Source organism: Leptinotarsa decemlineata, unplaced genomic scaffold, assembly GCF_025532065.1.
Source record: "Leptinotarsa decemlineata unplaced genomic scaffold, Ldec_3_MD MMD2_tig00026299_RagTag_RagTag, whole genome shotgun sequence".
Taxonomy (NCBI): domain Eukaryota; kingdom Metazoa; phylum Arthropoda; class Insecta; order Coleoptera; family Chrysomelidae; genus Leptinotarsa; species Leptinotarsa decemlineata.
In genome coordinates this window covers 63,291-85,373 of record NW_027412676.1, presented here as the reverse complement: position 1 = coordinate 85,373, position 22,083 = coordinate 63,291, and the positions used below count along the sequence as shown (strand labels likewise).

Here is a 22,083-nt window from a genome sequence, read left to right as displayed (position 1 = left end):
CAATAATTCAAAAAGAAGTCGGAAGAGTGGCACTGAATAGCTTGCTACTCATTTAATCGTACTTTTTCAAAGGTGAACCGAACGTTTATTGCAAAGTTGATGATGAACATCCTGGGCATCGTTCAAATTGAGATAACCATGATTATTGTTAACTACATTCGAGAAAAGTGTCGTCCACCTTGAATTTCGCCCTCTTGTAGCAAAAACTTGAGACATTCACAATTCAGTTTGAATAGTGTTGATATACCGTACCTCACACGTTAATTGTTATACTCTAGTAAAATATTGAATTCATAATGAAACTATTACATCAATCAATTGTTTTTGTGATCATTGTTTCACTGATGTCAGAAAATGGACAATTTGTATCGTCCACGTCATTGCAGAGGGAAGAGAGGGCAGTGGAACACTATTCTTCTAAATATGACAAGTTTGATGTAGCAGGAGTTTTGGCTAGCGCTAGATTGGTCAAAAGATACGGAGACTGTTTGATGGATAGAGGACCTTGTCCTCCAGAAGGAAGATTTCTCAGAGGTAATATGTTCATTGGTTTATATTTCATATTCATTCACTGATGAAAAATCAATTGATGATGATTCCCTAAAAAATGTTGGAAATGTTATCGAAAAGTATTATTTTCAAAGTAATGAGTGAGAGTTGTCAATGGAGTACAAACATTTTAGCAATGGTTGATTATAATGAGACTTCAATTAGGAATTTTCGAACATGTACAATAATTTGAAAAGGAGTAATATTTTTTTGGAAATTGTGTCACAATTGAAAAAAAAATCGCGAAAAAATAAAAATGCCTTACTCAAAGAAAAATAGAGATTACTTCTGGTAGAAGTGAATTCAACATAACTACTCGTCATTGATCATAATTTGATATTTCACTCTGAGTCAATTTGTATTTTTGTAACAATAAGAAACTGCTCGATTGCACTAAACTTTCCAAACTATAAAAGCATGCCTTTGTTTGCAATTTGCACGACTCTGTTTCAGCATAACTGTATACTCGTATATAACACAAGTGCAATCTTGAATTATATTTCGATATGATGTTATTCTGTAGGGAGTAAGATAATTTTCACAAGAGATAAATTACACAATTACACAATACAATTGATGCACAACAATTATCTAATTTTTTTTGTGCACCAGCTTCATGAATTTCAAAAATAAAATTGCTGAATACTATTATTTCATCATCATTTTTGAAAAGAGTATGGTCATTTCACTTCGAATAATTGATAAACGTATTTCAGCAAATTCAGAGTATTATTTGGCAACATGTTTCTTATCATGTGATCGTATCCTACTCTACGAACCCAACCCCAGGGTCCTCAGCAAGTAGACGTCTATCATCCTGTATTCACTTTGCCCATCAGACTCTTTCATTTGATATCCTTTTCTATAGAAATCAATAACACAATTCATATAATTTTTTGTACACGCACCAAATGTATTATCCACCTTCTTGCAAAGTAATTCATCTGCGACACTGTAAATATGTGAATCAAATTACTAAGTGCTCCTTAGTGAATAATAGTGATAATATTACTTTATCATCAAATTTGGTGAATTGATTTATTTCCAATCTGTTTTTAATTATTATTTAATTTCATTATCTTACGAGTATACACTTTTTAGTGTAGTTGTTTTCGGACTTTTATATCCACCTCCATTATGAGAAGCTGTTTCTTTTGCTCTAGTGATCCGGAAATAAGTATATGAGAGGTGTTAGGAAAAGCTATGTCTATGTCTAACTTTTTTCAATAACTTCAATTCAATTCCAAAATTCAATATATAATATCAGTATGGGAAATGGCAACAAATTACTTATCGAAACCAATTAAAAAACTCCAGAACAAAAGTATAAAGGTGTTTATTCAAGTTGAACTACCGAAAGCCTACAGTCAACATGTATAAATAAAAAAAACATTAGATTCGTCATCCTTACATAAATTCAAATAATGTATCTTCATTCATTTGGTAAAAAATAAGCTCAAACATTTAAATCTGACTTTCAAAATCAATCAACACAATTATTTGACAAAATATTCAGGCAATCTAAAAAAATTAAAAGAACTATTGGGCAAAATTCGATTTATTAAAAAGTTATCAAGTTTCACAATGAGCTACCGAATGCTTTGAAAAAATTATTAAACATAAATGCCAGATTGATTTGAAAAAATATTTATTGTTTGACTAGATATATTATATGATGAGTGCATTTATGTTTATGTTGATAATCATGTTCAATCATATAAATATGTATATATGTATGTATGTATGTATGTATATATGAATATTTATATTTTTTCAAGTTTCAGTCCTGATTTATATCCTTTTTTGTGCTCTGATCGTACCTAGTTATGATAGAGTAAGTTTTTGAATTTTTTTCCTGCTATAAACATTGAATGTTTTTTGGGAAAATAAATCATTATGATTATTATTATTATTATCATCGTAGTATACGCTGGTCAGGCCATATCCCCCGAAGCCCCGATACATTCGGGAGGGCGCGCCAGCATTATCAACCAATGACCACTCCTCCACACCGTGGGGTAAGTGATCATTGAATCCAAGAATCATGAGCCCTGAGCAAGCGCAGTGAGCCAAGAATGACAGCCTTCCGCATCTGTCCGGCTAAGATTTTTGCCTTAGCGCGGCAAGCCGGTACGATTTTAAGATTCTAGAGTAGAGAGGGCATCATTCCACCAAGGACTCTAATTATCAAAACAACCTTCTTGACAGAGTGGTCTGGATAGAGTCTGCGGAGTTCGAAGGGAAAATCCCGATATTTTATCCGATTTTCCTCCTCTTTTCGGACGATATTCGTCTCGCCAGAATCTAAAAACTTCAAGACAAATATCGTCTTGCTCTGGTGGTCGAGAAGAAATACATCAGGCTTATTAGCTTGTATGAGCCTGAGGGTGGGTAACGAATATCCGAATCAAAAAAATTCGGCACTTCTCGTTCCCCACAACGTAGTCAATATCCCCCGGAGCATAGGGCAACACCGGTGTCTCGTCAATACCGTAAGAGTGCCGTAGATAGTAATATAACACTCTTAGGGCCGCCTATGTCTATGGATATAGGCTGAGACCCCATATGTTGGATATGCTAATAGCAAATGCATTAGGGTCTCGAGCGCCTCGCGGCAGGCCCTGCACCTTGTATTATTATTATTATTATGTTTTCATTGATTTGTGACACGGTACATTGCCTTGATGAAACAGCTCATTTTTTCGCGATTTCTCCCTTCAAATGCTCCAATGACGCTATGTAATACTCGCTGTTGACAGTTTTTCCGCTCTTTGGAATAGTCGATGAATATTAATACCATGCCCATCCCAAAATACTGATAGCATAAACTTGCCAGCCGACTGTTGCGTCTTTGCACGCTTTGGAGTCGGTTCACCAAGTGCATTTCTCTCAAATAACGATCGTTTAGATTCTGGTATGAAATGATGAAGCCATGTTTCAGTAAAACAACTTTTTGGTTGATTGTGATCTCGCGCGGCACCTACTTTACAGAGCTTTTGCATACCTAAATATTCATTAATGATATGTCCGACACGTTCTGTCTGTCTGTTTTTCCGTTAACCAGCTGTCGCACCCCTACGAACGACAACCCTCAGAAGTAGAATCTTGTGCGAGCAAAAGATTAAAGAGGTCTCACCTTCGAACGTGTGATTCCTAACATGACTCAGCTATCACAATCACTTTGAGGTCATATGAAATTATTTTGTGGAATCATTTCATCTTTTCGTCTTAAGGGGGTCCACCGCGTGCATCATTCTTGGTGCTCATTTCACCTCGTTTAAACTTAGAAAACCATTTCTCAACGGTTGATTTTCCTGGTGCAAAGTCCAAGCAATGTTTATCAAGCCTTGCTTTCAATAGTATTTTTTTCGACAAAAAACAATTATTTCTCAACACACGAAATTTCTTTTTATTATTTTTTTTCTTCAAAATAACAAAAGTTACTTCACTCAAAATGTTCTATCGCACGAAGTAATAATCGGACAGCTGTGAAATTTGTATACGTGTCTTCTGAAGGTGGTAATTAACTGAAAATCAAATGGATTCAATACTAATAGAGCCGTGTGTTAGCCCACAAACTTTTCAGTCCACCTAATATATGTCATTAGTTGAATTAGGCTGGGTCATGCAACGTTTGGGCTTATTGTGTCTGTCCTAAGAATGACAACCCTGAGTGAGTGATTGTGATGGTGACTTCTCTGATAAAGATACCATCTTTGGTGAATGATGTGATGAACCATCACCAAAATGTAGTTTGTCGTGCAGCTTTGCTTCGAAGTAGAACGTTTCACGAAATACTGCTTTTTTGTTCTCTTCCTTCATGCATTTTCCACAACAAGAAGACACTCAGAGGATATGAAAGCCTGAAAACGTTACATAGATGACCTAATGCCAATATGCCGATATGCAATAGATGTCATCGGTGGTACAAGTTGGTAATGAATCGACAAGAAGAAACTGTTCTCAATAGAAATACTCAATGAATTGCTCCTAGCCTAGGTTGTTTGAAACATTGTCTTGGAAGGAAGTGAAGCTCAAAGCTCCTTTGCAAGGGAGGTGACTACAAGAGGTTTCATCTGACTAGAACATGTCATTTGTGTCACTTTCGGTTTTGCCAAGTGGATACTGTATAACTGGACTGTAAGAAGACTTCTGGCAACTCTGCTATATCCAACTGATAATATTGACAATTTTCACTGATCTAATAACCTCACAATGCCAGGTATCATCACATCAATCAATATCTGTGTCTCTGAATTGGATTCTTTGGCAGAAATTCAACATATTTGATGCAATTCAAATCATATAGTTCTTATCAAATCAAAGCATAAATACAGCAGCTTCCCTTTAGGTTAATATAGAGTCATTCAAAGGGGATCTGTACTTGAATTTTCTCTTCAGTGGTCGCTTTATCACACTGTAGTGAGGCAATAGAATTATCTTTCTTTTCTATACAGTGAAATAAAAATATTTTTCACAATTATTGTTGTATCTGATGTAAAACGTCTGTTCCAGCAATGTTTTCCACATTTGGTGAGAGAGTTGACTCGGTATTTTTTCATTCTGTTTAAAATCTATTTTTCCGTCAACCAGCTGTCGCACTCACACGAACAACAACCCTCAGAAGTCGAAACTTGTGCGAGCTAAGGATTAACGAGGTCTTACCTTTCAACGTGTGATTCCTAACACGGGTTGGACGAAAGTAAGTGAGAATAGATCGTTCAGACTGGGGCTTGATCCACCGAACAACACGGAAGTCAATTCGGGTGAACAAAGTAACCACGTCGAATCGCCTGGCTACCGACCGACCATTCATTATCAGAACAATTAAATGTGTAATCAACCTTTTAAAAAAATCTGTAGACAGAGTCACTTGCTAAATAATGAAGTTCGGCTCGCAATGAGTGAATTGATAGAAATTGTGATTTTCGTTATGTTGAGATAGAGCGCAACATTTTCATGAGGAGGTTGCTACCGCATTTGGAGCCAACAAAAGTTTTGTTCTCAGAATGAATCAACTCAACGGTATATCTTACGCAATAACAATGGTGTGTGACTTTGACCAGCGCGTACTATTCTGTAGATATTTTAGCGACATGATAAATCGAAATAAATTTGATTAAATTGTAAGGGGTATATTTTCAGGAGAAAATAATTTTGGGAAAGGAACACTTCAGCTTTATACTTTTCCATCTGAAAAAATTTAGGAATTTTCCAAAGAAAAGAAGGAAGCAATTGATTTCCAAATAAACTCTTTACAAAGATGTGTAGATCGTGCAAAGAAGTACCTTTCATACGCAAACTGGAAAAAAAACCCTTTCGAAAGAAATAGTTTCATATAAATATTGAATTATAAGAAATAAAGAATACTTTCGAAACTACTGCAAACATTCGTTATGTAATTGGTTCAGACTTCTTGCGAATAATTCATCTGCGAGACTGTAATTAAATTAATAAGGGTGCTCCTTAGTGAATCATAGTGGTGATATTACTTTTTCATGAAATTTGAACACTTTTTAATGTATATAAAGAAGGTAATATTTCAGTTATATGAAACATTGTCATCCTAAATGGCGGACATCTATGTTTCGGAATAAGGCACAGTTTTTCTCATTGTTAGTTTAATTCGAACGATGAAATGAGTAGGCACAACAGTCAATAATGGAAAAACACTATTTGTCATGTAAATCGTGAAATGCTTACGATAAAAACGAGGAAAGCAAAATCTCAATCCGTTGAAGATTCATGGAGTAGAATTATTAACGAGTGTTGTTCAGTGATGAATTTTGAGTAATATCCTCAGATGTTATATAGATCAATAGTATTTCTGCATGAAAGTTGACGGTGATGATAGGAAATATATATTATAATTTTTGTACGTTTTGGTAAACATTCAATTTTGGATGAGTGAAGGAAACTTCTGTTTTTTCAGAAAGTACAGAATGCGAAGGAAATTTTGAATACGGTGAAAAACGCCATTTTAACTACATGAAAAATATTCATGAAAATAAAGAAGGAAAAACTTTACACATATTAATTTTTCACTTCACTATTATTCACTATAGTTATATTCTAGACACCCTCGCAATACAAAGAACATTATCTGCGCTTCAACGAAGCCAACTTTAAACGAATTGAATCACATCGCTGTATAATAGATGAATACGGAAAATTCCTACCCTTTGGAGAATGGAAAAAGCATGTGCTTAACTGAAGTGCACATATATTTCCACAACATAAAATATTATGCGAAAAGATCAAATTAGAAATGTGACAAAATATAGAATATTGAACTGGTGAGTTGGTATTGGTGAATTGATTATTCTATTCTATTCTATTTATTTGATCTCCATTCTCATTATTATGGAAAAGAAATTTACAAAATAAAAAAATACCTATATTCATCAACTCCCAAACAATGATCTGAAATACGCTTTTGAACAATATGTATTTTTGAAACATGTAAATATGTAATTGTTATGCCCAACGATTTTATAATTTTTTCATCCGATGAACACCATAGAGAAAACTGTATGATGACTAGTTTTCAGTTCATTGTGCAATTAAACCGTTCAACATATTTTTTTTTTCATTCATTCTATTTTCAAGTTTTTAGTTTCTGATTTTTATCCACCTTAATACCACATAATTCTTGGCACGTTTCAACCTTTTACCTCCACTTGGGTGGTGTATCGCTAACGACGTATCACTTTAAGCCACACTAACGCCACGCAGTCCTCAACACGATCCTGATCCTGAGTTGACAAAGTTCTGTGTATACCTACATCATATTGTATTTTCATCTGTTTCATATTGTACTACTATAGTACTAGTCAAGCCCTATCCTTTGATATCTATATCCACCATTTTGTAGCTGCGGCCATCTTGAATTTGCAAATTCCTCAAAGTGTACTACCATTTTACTAGTCAAGCCCTGTCATTTGATACCATATTGAGGTAATTTCAAAAAAAATACATAATCCGCCATTCAGTAGCTGGGACCGACTTGAATTTGCATTTTTTCCAAAGTGTACTAATATTCTACTAGTCAAGCCCTATTATCTAGTACCCATATTGATGTAGTTTGTAGTGATGTAGTGATATTTCACACAATTGTCTTTGAAAGCTGGAAATATGAAACCGCCAGAAAAAGTATCTTTGCTAATTTTTGATGAAATGGCTCTAAAAAAGAAAGTAGATTACAATAAGAAAACAGATGTAATCGAAGGACTGGTAGATTTAGGAAATGAACTGGGAAGAAGACCTCTACCGGCAAATTTCGCTCTAGTTATCATGATTCGTGGAATTTATTCAAATTGGAAAATGCTCCTTGCATATTTTATAACTGATGACGGAGTAAATGCAAGAGATCTCCAGGGAATAATCTCAACTTGCTTGAATAAACTCTTATGGTACAAAACTAAATCCAATAGGGCTGGTATGTGATTTATCAAAAGTAAATCAACAGTTTTATAAAAATTTGAATGTATCACATACAAGACCTCATTTTATACAGGATGAGAAAACATATTTTGCATTTTACGATACCCCACATTTGTTAAAGTGCTTGAGAAATAATTTTTTGAACAATTATTTCATTTTTGAAGATATCTGATGTCAAGAAGGTTTACGAAATCGATAAAAGTAGCAAAACTGGTCGATGCCTTTTGAAACTAACCGATAAACATTTTTCTCCGAATGCATTCGAGAAGATGAATGTTAGATTGGCTGCTCAACTTCTGAGTCATAGTGTGTCTGCCATCAAAGTTGCAGTGAGAAGTGGGGAACTTGTTTCCTCAACTGCAGAAAACACAGCATTTTTCATAAATACTATTAACAATTTGTTTGATGCACTGAATAGTATTCATTTTAAAAGTGCTAATCCATATAATCCTGTTATGTGTGAGAAAAATCCTCAAGTAATGGAAGCACTCGATGCTTGCAAAAATTATACAAAATTAATAAAAAAATTCAAATGTGCCTTCTTTTGTTGGATTTTTCCAAACCATCAATGCAGTAAAAATGTTTTTCAAAAAACAAAAAAGTATAGGATTCACATTCTTGTTTACAGGCAGGTTGATACAGGATCCTCTTGAAAATCTATTTTCAATTTATAGACAGAAAGGTGGTTATAATAGAAATCCCACAGTGAAAACATTTCGGGCAGGATTCAAAATAAGCATTGTGACTAATTTAATAAGACCCTCACTGAGTGCAAATTCTGGATCAAATATTGATCATGATCGAAACATTCTTGATAATAAAAACTCAATAGATTCTGTTGATTCCACAACTGAAGAAAATACTCTTGAGACAATAGACTCAGATGATTCATTATGTGAAAGTTCAAATGGAAATCAATCTAAACAATATTGTGCTTTTTTTGAAGAATTTAATTTAGAAAATCGTTCAACAGTATATTTTGCGGGGTATTTGGTAAGAAAATGTATGAAACAATTCAACTGTCATTATTGTCAACAATGCCTTGAAGGGGATGAAGACGTTGACAATGTTGACGAGTTATCAATCTTTTACAAGAATTATAATTTACAACAAAAAAATTCACTCAAGACACCAATAAAGTTGGTGCAAAACTTTGCTATAATTTGTATGACAGTCTTTAGTGAAACTATCAGAAATTTTTTATCGACAAAAATCATTCAAAATTTGAAATCTATCATTTATGATAGTTTGAAACAAAAACATCCAAGTTGAATGGACGTGAGTGAGGGTTGTCGAGAACATAGAGAATATATGTTGAATTTGTTATTGAGAACTTTAATACACAAATATTGTAAAAATATTTTCAATTCAATAAGAACTCGTCTTGTTTTAAAAAATGTTAAATTATCCATATTGCAACATAATTGAGTTCTCTCATCTCCCAAAAATGTTAGTTTGTTTTTCTCAACATTCATCAATGGGGTATTCTTTTTGAGTTAGCTGATGCATCCCATGTATTCATCTATTATTTCATTTGAAATTTTTAAATTCGTTAAGCAACTCTTCGGATTTTTTCCAATGAATGTGAAAACTTGTTCTTTTCTCAAAACTATTCATTTCAGATTTAATATTGGTATCAGTTATTACCTATAATATAATAATTTTCTGAATATTTTTGATGTTATTGCGCACATGATATCATGTATTGTATGTCTTGATAAAAAAATTATTGAACAATTGAGTGTTTTATTTATTTTCATTATGGTAACCAATCTCAATTTGTTAAATGTAGACAAAATATATTTTTTCCACAACCGCCTAAGAAAGTAATGTCTGTATAGTAGTATAATGTCCAAAAACATGCCAACACACGGGCATATATGATTAAATGTACCAACTGGCGTGTGTTAGAAAAGACACTCTTCTTGATATATCATCTAGAATTCAAGTACAATATAATATAAATCTCATAGATATATTCATGTTACTATTGTTAATCAACGCAAAAAGTTTTGGAAAAAATTAAGGGAAGGAAAGGTGATGGAATAAATAGTGTTTATAAATACATAATGGGCGTTTTACACTGCAATTTTCACGCAATGCAAGTCCAAAACTCCCATAACTTGCTGGAAAGACTCTAATTATAAGGTTCACTTCCCAAGCTCGTTATATTATTAAAATAATAGTAGTATACCAAAACTCAAAAATATATCAAATAATTATTAATATAAGACATTAAACTACTCTCAAAATATTTTAGAACTGAAATATCTGTTTGGGATTTTCCATAAACAAAAAACTGTACTCTAAAGTTTTTCATTCTTTATATCCGAAGTTTCATAACTTCCATTTTGTCAGTTATATCCTTGTAATAGTCATACATTTGCTAGCAATAAGTCTCTCAATATGTTGAACATTTAATAATTTATGATTCAAAACAAATGTGTGGATTTCCATATTTCAACTCTAATAGAATTCGCATTAAATTATCGGAGTCCAGCCCTGCTTCAACTTTGTAATTTTGAATGTAGTGCCTAGGGGTCGTATCTGTACAGTTATTAAATTCAATAGGTATACCGTTTTTTTGACTAGATGCCGCTCGACTTTGTGTCAAATAGTCAATACACGTACATTATCCTACTAGGTTAGTCTATATACAATCTATATACAATGCTTGTGCTGTAAACTCAAGAATGAAACGAGTTTTCTCGGCACAGAAAGTAGAGAGTCTTTGAAACAGCATCTGTCGATAATGCTTTTAATCAATTTTGTAATATTTTTTTTCACTACTTTGACGAATTTTCTCCATTGAAAAAATGCTGGAACGAAAGAGTTGTAAATTATGAAAATTGGGTTAACATGGAAGTGAAATTGTCAAGTAATGAGTTGAAAAACCTGCAGTTTTCACATAAAATTTATCCCGGTGCCTTTGACGATGTTCATAGAAAGGCTAAGAAAAACACATTGAATTAATTAAATGTACTAAAAAAAAACCATTTTCAGCATGGAATTATAAATGCTTCTGATCCTCATAAAGCGGCTTGGAAAGTTATTAATGAAATTTCCAACAAAAAGAAGAAAAATGAAAGTGTTCAAATAATGCATAATGGCATCATACACGGTAATCCTAAGATCGTTGCGAATTTATTTAATAATTTCCTTGTCAACTCATCAAGACAATTAGTAAGCGATTTATAATTCGATGAGAAGGCCGATTATCGCATTATGAATAAGAATAAAAATTAATTTTTTCTCAAACCTTTCATACCGGGAAAGCTTCTCTGCCTCTTGAGCAATAAACTTAGGAATAAATATTCATATGACGAAGTCCCATTAATTCTACTCAAGAAATGCCTTCCTGCAATTATAGAACCATTCACATTTTTAGTGAACCTATCATTTCTTACTGGGTCATTTCCGACTCAGTAAGAAAGGGTAAAAGAAGGGTAATTCCCATTCATAAGAAAATTCACAGATATAAGTTAGAAAATTATAGTCCAGTCACCATCACATCGGGTTTTTCAAAATTTTTTGAACACGCATATCTTGACAGACTTTTGGATTTCTTAAATAGGTTCTAACTCTTGACAGATCATCAACACGGTTTTCTAGTTAATAGATCTACCAATACTGCAGTAATTTCTTTTTTCGATATACTGTTTGAATATTTGGAGACAGGCGAATGTCCTGTTGGGATTTTTTGTGATCTCAGCAGGGCATTCGACTGCTTCAATCATAATGCTTTGTTGTCAAAGTTACACTCATACGGCATTCGTGGCGTAGCACATTCCTGGATTTCATCATTTTTAGAAAATAGGCAACAATATGTTACAATTAGTAACCACAGTACGAGTACTTATGATAAATGTAATTCAAGTTTGTTAAATATTTCAATGGGTGTTCCGTAAAGATCTGTATTAGGTCCTATATTGTTCCTTTTATAAACAAATTATTTGGAATCTCATATTAGGAATACTTATTTAACAATGTATCTATTATGAACTGGTGCGGAGCTAATTCTCTCTATCTCAATGGTAACAAAACACAATTGGTTAGATTTCACAATCGACAAAAACATTGCGTGCCTATTCAATTTCAAATTAAGAACATGTCAATTCTGGGAAAAAAGAGACAACTTTTTTGGGAACTACTATCGATGCATGTTAGACTAGGAAACAACACTGTTCGAATTTAACGAGTAAAATTAATTCATTAGGTTATTTCTTTAGAAACCTAACAAATATCTTGACAGATCAGCATTTTGGCACTATACCATGCTTCCAGACTGAGACATGGCATATGTATGTGGGGTAACTCGACTTCGATATCAAATGTATTCGTTGCGTAGAAGTATATTTTGAGAATAACGGCCAAAGCCTTAAAAAGGGCCTCTTGCACAAGTTCATTTAGGCAATTTAACATTTTAACTCTTGTGAGCATGTATATATTCGAATCGTCAATTTTTGTTTTCAAAAATAAACATAAATTTATCACCAATGAAATCATACACAGTAGGAGTACTCGTCAAAAATATAACTACCACATACAGTATTGTAAATATAAGGTTACTTCTAATTCACCTTATGTGATGGGCCCAAATATCTTTAATGAGTTACCAAAAGATATTAAGGAGCTCAATAAAATTAAAGAATTTACCGGAAATCTGAAAAAGTATTTAAACGATAGTTGTTTTTATAACCTAGACGAAATTTTTTTATCATAAAATAGTTTTTTTTGTATTGTATTTTAAATTATGTGTTGATTTTAGAGTGTTTTTATATTGATAAGGACACTGCGTTTTCATGTGTTCTTCATTGCTGGACAAATCCTATAAATACTTATATGTCAAACGGATAAAAAATAAATAAATAAATAATGATACAGAATTTATTGAATTGTATTGTCATCAAAATTAAATGTGTGTACCATATATCAGATCAATTTGTTAACAGATAACTGAATAAACAAACAGGGCAAGCTAAATAAAACCGTTGAATATACATGACATATTCCAAAACGAAAGATAATATTCCGGGTGATTCATAAACTATCGAAATGATTGGTCTGCCATGGATTTTCAAATGACTTCTTCTGTATGGCCTCAAAATAACGTTATTTGGAATGCCTGATGATTTTTTACATCCTTTTTGTTATAATAGAACAATAAAACATTCTCTTTCAAATGTGTCGAATCCATCCTCTAGGACTAGGAACACATACTTTCAGATTTCAGAATAAGGGTAAAAGACAGTCATATTTAAAAATAATAAGTCAAAACAACTTACAATGTATGTGAGGTTATAGGGCAAGTTCAATGAAATATGGACGTAACATATATGAAGAATTACTATGATGAAACTCAGGACGTTACAGACAAACAATATATAGTAGATTTGATGATATATTATTTTATAATCAAATTAAAAACCACCTATTCCTTGAAGAGGAAACCACGTGCATGATTCAAACAGACATATGACATGTAATCAAATCCCGCATGCGCTGTATCAGCCAATTACGGGGCTCAAAATCGAATTGACATTCGACATCAACAAAATTGTTTGATCTGAGACATAAAACCTTAACCCTGTTGCCAAATGATTTTGGGCAATGTCTGGCTGTAGACATCGCATGTTTAGATTCCATTACACTTTAAAGCCAAGTAATTTTTTATTTAAACAATATCTGGAACAATTTCTGATTTCAAAAATCCTAATGGATTTTATATTAAACAATAATAATGAAAAAAGATGATGATGTATTTTATCTGGAAGAGTCAATCTGTGAGAAGAATACCATTAGATGAGATTTGGTGATTTCTCATTTTGTGATTATCCATACAAATTAAATAATAGTAAATTTCACTTATGGATAATTTGTCAAAACCAAAAAAAAATCTACTTCAATTATTACGGAAGATACGGGGGTGTTTCCATGGGAAGTGAAACAAATTCGGATTTTTCAGGACTGAAATTTTTTCAGGAAAAAAGTGTATTCGTAGTAAGTTGGTAGTCCTGATCACGAGTCTGAAGGAATTTCGAGCCTATTTTCCCCCTAATCAGTTTAAAAAATCTGTTTTCCGTTAATCAGCTGTTATATAACCGTTATATAATATATAACGTATAAATGATATATATACGTTATACTCGATTATTTACGTTTTACACAATATTTCAAGCACATCCCAAAATTCCCACAATTCTTTCATCTCATGAAAAATCGATATGGCAGGTCTCTTTTGCATTTTTGCAAAATAACGGCATTTTAAATTACGAATAATTCTCATCTTCCAATATTTCTTCATTTTCAGTTTGTAATAATACGGAAATATAACTTTCTCTTTCAAACATATTCATTTCATATAAATGGAGAATGAAAATACCTTACAGTCAACGTATGGACATATTTTCTCATCCAAATAAATATGAGTCGGCTGCCAAGATTATAAGTTCAGGAAATGCATTGTATGCTATAAAGTAGCGTCATGATATAAAACTCAAACTTGTTTTGCTACAATATATTACAAGAAATTTGAGAATGAACTATTTTCAATGATTATTTTTATGTGATTTTTCAATCTTCAATAGTTTTGAAAAGATGTGAAACATAGGTGCATATTTAGAAATTACATGAGTATTTTTTCATCCATTTGTTTATGAACTCCACTTACGAGTTTAAATTCTAAATTTCCACTTTCTACTCAAATTTTTACCTTCAAATACGTAATTTCCGGAAAACATAATATAATGATATGCGGTTCTTTTACATTCTCCCAAAGAAGGTCATTCACCAATATAAAGTTTTGTCTCTGATACGGAAAATAACACTGATTCAGTCAGAAATTTGGACCTAGTTTTAACCTTTGTGAATGAAGTGTATGATTGTATGCTACGGATGAATTACCAGATTACCACTCAGTTGTTTATTTTTTAAATATGGAGGTCATTTTCTATTTCAACAGTATGTTTTATACGTCAATTAGTAACTTTTTTGCATAACTGGACTATGATTCACGTTAATCGTCTATCAGTTTAGCCATAGCTGAGTATTACGTTTCGAATAGCGAATTACATCCCTTCATTTTATTCTGTAATAGTGTCACATTAGCCTGTTCATGAAGAAATTCCAGGAATATTACTGAAGTTTTATCCCAACACCTTGACACGTGTTTCGATCATCAACTGATCATCTTCAAGAGGATTGAACAGTGCATTCTTCTTTCTGGAGATGATCACTTGGTGATTGATACACGTGCCGAAGTGTTGAAAATAACGGTTTGGTGTTGGGATAAAACTCCAGTAATATTCATTTCCACACCAAAGAGTCCAAACAGTCTAGTAGTTTCGTCTTCTACAAAGTTCCAGAATATTTCAGAACATTCAGGAGTATTGGAAAACATTCCACAACATTTCAGAGTAACCCGGAATATTATCGAATGTTGTGGAATATTTGGGAAAAGACGGAGAAACCCCGGAATATGACTATTTATTTTAGTGAAGAAAAGAGAATTGAAACTTTCTATGTCTTTTAACACTTTTATTTGTAACTAACGTTACTGCAGTTTCGTCCTATAAGGACATTTTCATATATAAGTTTGAAAATGTCCTCATAGGACGAAACTGCAGTAACGTTAATTACAAATAAAAATGGTAAAAAACATGGAAAGTTTCAATTCTCTTTTCTTCATTATGGTTTCCTACAACGTAGTAACGGCTACATCCATCAGTTCAATAATTTTGGAACGACCAAGGAGAATAACGACGTGTTTCTCCATCTGAGAGAAAGTCCACATATTTACCTGAAGCTAAAAAATCGCTAAACATCCCAAATCATTATGGAACGATCAGTGGAGTTGTATGATGTAGTAGTCCTCTAACTTTCATCTATGAATGGTGTGTGAAGAGGGTTTCCGTTTTTACATAAAGGTCATTCTTTTGAAGTAACGGAAAATGGAAGAAATAATTTCTATAACAATCCTGAAGAGCCGAAAACATTCCCCAACATTAATGAAAAACACAGAACATTCCATAATATTCTTGCATGCTTTGGAATGTTCTGGAACATATTGAACCATTCGAAGCATTTTCTGCATGGGTATAGCTGAACACAGGTGAGGGTATGTACAGCAAGATTCGTCATTTTCCCTGAAGAGAAATAAGCCTATAGCAGGGGCACATATGAAAATTATCAATTAACGTCTTCAAATCGAATAGCTCTTCCGTAATTTGAAGTTTATTTTTCCATTCCCAGTTAAACATAATCTCATATTAACTCCCTGAGAGGAGCCGGGTACCTCAGCTAGTAAGTAACGATAATAACTTAATGGCATTCACTTGAACACAACTATCAAGTTCTATTTCAAATGCCGCTTGAATCTATTTTGTTGCATAATAATATTAATTTTGCGAGAATTTTTGAAATACTGATATGAAATGTGGGGTGGAAATGGCAAATGTACTGTGTACAAAATACTTAAAACTAACCTATATTCATAAAGTACAAAAAGTTAACTGGAGTGAGGTTTCACGAGTATGCGAGAAAGTAGATGTGAATAGAGCTTTATGTCTTTATGTGAATTTTAACGTATGGAATGAAATGGTAGAATTTTTTTAGACATGAACGTGTAAAAACGGTCTCCAAAGAGATCAAAGATTACTTGAAATGAAAGAAAGATTTCGAATCGACTCTAATTTCTATAAGAATTAAAAAAAAATTCGGAATTTATTAAGACTGGAAAGAATAAACCAAAAACTTCGAACAAAATTCAACGGAAAATATAGAATACTTCAGGAAGCACGTAAAAAATAGAAGGAAAGCCTCCTCAAGTGGAGGCGAATTCACATATGAGGAATTGAAATGAGTTCGAAACAGCAGAAAATTTTGCAAATTATTTTTTCTTCAAACCGCCAAACTTGAATAAAATCTGGTTTTTGAATTGAGAAACAGTGAAAGTAACGGAAGTTTTCCATTGCAGGCAATTACCGATTCAGACTTTGTCTACGCGTTGAGAAACTGAAGCCCAAAAAATCAGCGAGAGTGGATGGCATGCCACAAACTTTTATCAAAAGTTGTAGTAACTACTAATAGTTTTTTTTGAGGACGAAACATAATCACTACAGGAAAATCCTTAAGGCGTCCTCAGAGCGGTGCCTGTGCGAAAGTAGCGATTCACATTGGATTCACATTTGGAAAAACGTTCTCAGGAAGTTTATTCCACATAAACGCAATTCTCCAGATGGAAGAGTTCTCAAACAGTGGTGATTGATTGGGCATTGAAACTAATACACCGATATCTATTATGTGTGCTAAGTTATTTGAAGACATTGTCGGGTCCAAGCTGTTAACTTCCAGTCACGTATCATACGCGATACTGAAAATAAGTCTCAACAGATTTCCAGATAGCTTTCGATAAAATATGTTACTCTGAAAAAAGGTTGGTTGGGCAACAGGATCAAATTTAACAAAAAATGTTTTCTTGCCGACGTTTTGAATTTAATTAAATTATTCTTCAGGGCTCTGTAACAATGAATTTCCATAAACATACCTTCCACAAAACTAATACGATTATTATCGTTTCAATTTCACAATAAATAATGAGTTCTTAATTAAATTACTCACCGAAAAGTTGTTTTTCGTGTTGATAATATTACTATTTCAAAAACCATCAGACATAGGTATTAGATACACATTTAAAAAAATAAGAAACATTGTACAACAACCAAAATTTACGAGACAACACCAACACAACGACATGAAACAAACGAATGACTTTACCTCTGATTTTGATACAGTGATGTCCGTATTTTTATCAATGGCAGTAAGAAAAAAATTAAAAACATGATTTCGGTATAGTACTTATCAAATTGAAATATGCAGTATTAAGGCCATCGACATCTCTTCTGGTGTCGCATTTCTATCGCATTTGAGGATATGTATCATTTCGCTCAAAAGTCTTTTGGATCTATTTGTTTGAACATCTAGAATAGTTGGATGATCAAAATAAAAAAATGTGTCCATAATCTTTTTCATGTTCTACGAGAGCTGTGGAGTTTTTTATTTTCAGTTTTTTTATAGTATCTCATGTATTCTGAAACTTCTACAGTTCAATTTGATATGATATTCCTTATAATGTTGATTTCACTCTGAAAATTATATTTCGAAAAATAATTTAAAAATCTCTCAGAAAAAGTTGGTTTAAGATACCAGTCTACCTTTAAAATTCGGTTTGCATCTTTGATTATTTTAGTATCTAAAAATGCTAGCGAATTGTTTTCTTTCATGTCTAATATTTCAGTTTGTTTATATTTTGGAATGGAAGTAACAATATCGTCAACATATATTTTGGAAAAAGCAATATGCATATATTTTATAGTTCTGCCATGACCAAGTCTGCACAAATGGGTGATATACAATTACCCATTCTCAACCCAAATATTTGTTTGTAAAAAGATCCATTGTAACAAAAATAATTGGAATCTATACAGAATTCAAAAACTTCCATGAGAAGATCTATAGGTAAAGTGGTAAAGTTTGAAATGATTTCCCATTTTCTTCTGATTATACTAATCAATAGATCTATAGGAATGTTGGTAAAAAGAGATACCACGTCGAGATATTAAAATATAATTCTCAAGTATAATTTCAATTCTGATAAAATTAGAGAATTCGAAAGAATCTTTCACATTGAATTCATCTTTTTCGAAACCGTGTGTCAAAATTCCACTAATCCATTTCGAAAGCCTATGGACGGAAGAACCTACAAAACTATTGATAGGCCTCAAAGGTATTCCATCTTCATGTATTTTTGGTAAAAAATACATTTTAGGAAAAACTCCGTTGTTACATGTGAGGTATTCGGCACATTTCTATATATTCATTTTCATACAGTTTTTCAATCAGTTTGTTGGATTTGTTTTGAATTTTTTTGTTGGATCTTGTGGTAAAATCTTATACGTTAACTAGTTTAGTGATCCAAAATAAAATAGATTAGGATATATCTTTATTGAAGTTGACTATAGGTAAACTGAAATTCTTTTCAATTTTTAATAAAAAATCATTTCACAAAGTGGGAAGACAATAGGGAGAACTATTTGATATTCCATGACTCATGATGAAAATAATATAAGCTCTTGAAGAATTATTTCAAGTAATCAGTCTTAGGAATAATTATAATTTTTTTGTATATATTAAACATAACTTCAAGTAAACTCCGTTTGACTTGGCTATACAAAATAGTTAAATGACAAAAGTGACTCATATTCAGGAAAACCGTTGACGTTTAAGGGAAATGGTTTTCGTTGTTTAATTATATGCATGTTAACTCTTGCTATAATAATCGATTTTTTTTTCGTGAATATAATTTTGAGATGATTGTTTTCTACTGAGAACTGTATTCATGATTTCTGTATGCTTATATAGTTCATAGTCAAACTAGAAGTCATTTCCTTGCTTGCTCCGGAACGGTTTTATTTTGGTTTTTCAAATCAGACAAAGAGACAATATCAGCCAACTTCAGAAAGGAAACCATAAAAAAATCTTCTGTATCATTCAAATCAACTCACGGTCCATCAGTTATAATAAAAAACAAGCTGGGAAGCTTGTTTGCCACATTAATGCCACATTATTTTTAACGATTGGAGGCAAACCAGTTCTTAAGTTGCCTGCAATTTTTTACAGTATAGGTTTGACGTGATTGGGATTTCCAAGAAACTGTTGTTTGCAGAAAACAACATTTTGAATGAACCGATAATAATCAAGAACAGGGTGACAAATCCAGTTAATAGTTTTAATCATTATAATCTGTATTTAGAGTTATACCAAAACATTTCTTCCAAATAAGCAAAACATTGACGTCAATTGATGAAAAAAGAAGCATTGAAATTTTAATTTTGACTTCAGGCTAATTTAACAATTTGCGTAAATAAATAAGGACCCTCTTCTATAATTCGAATTTAATTCGAAAACAGTGCAAAGGTTGGCCTTCGCTTGATATGAATCATATAATTAGTCGGTATATTTATGAATTTTGACAGTAAATAAAATGAATAACAGTTTTTTTATGTAATAAGTTGATGGATGTAGCCGTTAGTTACTACGTGATAGGAAATCAAAGAGAATTGGAACTTTTTATGTTATTTACCACTTTCAGTTGTAACTAACGTTGCTGCAGTTTTGCACATTAAATGTATAAGTTCAATGTATAAGTTTCAAAATGTCCTTATAGGAGGAAACCGCAGTAACTTTACAAATAAAAGTTGTAAAAAACATAGAAAGTTTAAATTCTCTTTTCTTCATTGTTTTTTTTTATGTGCTTAGCTCACTTGAAATGAGTAACATTTAAAAAATATCCTAACAATTTTCCTTTCCCAAAACCTAATAATTCATTACCAGAAAATGCCTGAATTAGAAATACGTAGGTATATACACTTTTTGAAACGTTTGCAATTTCGAAAAAGCTGTATGGAATACGAAAAAACGTTTCAATCATTTATTTTACTTACAGGCAAAATTCATGAATTCAACAAGTTACTAACTAATGGACTCTACAAAAAGTTTGTAGCTTTACAGTGCGGAATTGCATGCTCCTGATGAACATAATTCCATTTTAACTGATTCAAAAACATGCGAGGCAAAAGTCTGTTTCATGGGAAAGCTCCGCACATGCGGAGGCGAGGTTCTGTTTTAACCCTGTTCAAAAGCCATTGGCAAATCTCTAATGGGCTTCGAAAGGACCATGCTGGCAGTGCTGAATTGAAAACGACTTGAGAAAAGCAAAAAAATTTGTGCTTCGAGTCTTAAAGTCAAAGGTAGGTTAGAAATACAGTGTGTTTCAAATTGTTGCTACCTCACGTGAGAGAGAGGTAGTTGGTTGAACAGGTGATGATTCTGGTTCTAATCAAAACAATTTTAAAGAACTGAGATCTTTTAGATTTCGAAATATTCAAAATGAATAAAATTGCACATAACTATTTGAACAATCAAATAACTGAGCGTAGTATATCGACTTAGGAGAAAGGAAGCAATCTTCTTTGGTTGCCAAAAATGTACATTTTTCTCCGACCTCCATCAAAAATCTTGGTAAAAAGTACATAAAAAAATCTTATTCAGGTAGGCAATAGTGATGCGAGTAGTGAGAATTGAATAAATCTCATTTTAGCTGTGTATTTGCGAGGACCCATTCATTATCCACACCCTGTATTGTTCATTTTCGTCACTCTGAATAATTAAATTTTCATATTATACGAGCAGAAGTGACTATTGAACTCTCAACAATCAGTATTACACAATCAGTACTACACAATCAGTATTACACAATGGAACTTTCACGTTCGAATTAATGAAATCGCACCACTACACAAAGCCCTTGTCGAAACCATCAGAGATCAGAAAACCGTTTCCAAAAGCTTCGGACCTTCTCTTAGATCTTATACATGAATATCACTAATTGTGCCACTATTTTGCGGAATTTTCTAAAATATATTTGGCAACACATCATTCTCGATTTCAATCAAAAACCGAAATATCACGTGAGGTAAGAAATTTCACAGTTCATACCGGAAGCTAAATTATCAGACATTATAAAATCCATTTGAGAAAATCATCAAAAATATGGAATCCAAAAGTTTTGATGGATAGTGTTGAAATTGATGTGTCATTTAAAACACGAAAAATCTTAAAATTTCAAAGAGTTTGAACTGACACATCTCAACAAGACAGCGAATGCAAATTGGGACAAATCACTTCGCAGAAAGCTCTTGAAAGTTTTTACAGACGCTTTGAATGTGATAAAAGAGCATCTAATGATTAGATCATAGAACCAGTTTTCTATATGGACAAAATATCATTCAAACTTCTTGCGATTACTCTTTTCTCCACATACTCTATTTCCCGAATTCAATCCCACTTGATTTTTTTAAAGAAAGAATGATTAAAATTCAAATTCAAATTTATTAACAAATGTACAATATCAAATGAATCTCTATAAATATCAAAAAATTGTTAGTACATGCATAATATTTTAACACAGTCTGCTAAGTGTAAACACTTGTGTTTGACTGGGTTAATTGAAAAATAAGGATTAAATTAACTGGT

The 22,083-nt window shown here is 32.5% G+C and overlaps 1 protein-coding gene across 1 annotated transcript in view; it reads left to right on the top strand.

The window, feature by feature from the left end:
- Positions 1 to 188: 188 nt before the first annotated feature.
- LOC141484936 (allergen Tha p 1-like) overlaps positions 189 to 22,083 on the top strand; it is a 36,967-nt gene continuing 15,072 nt past the window's right edge. Inside the window, exon 1 of the mRNA XM_074180640.1 lies at positions 189 to 534. Within this exon, the coding sequence (XP_074036741.1) occupies positions 297 to 534 (238 nt within the window). The 5' untranslated portion in view covers positions 189 to 296. The remainder of the gene's footprint in view (positions 535 to 22,083) is intronic.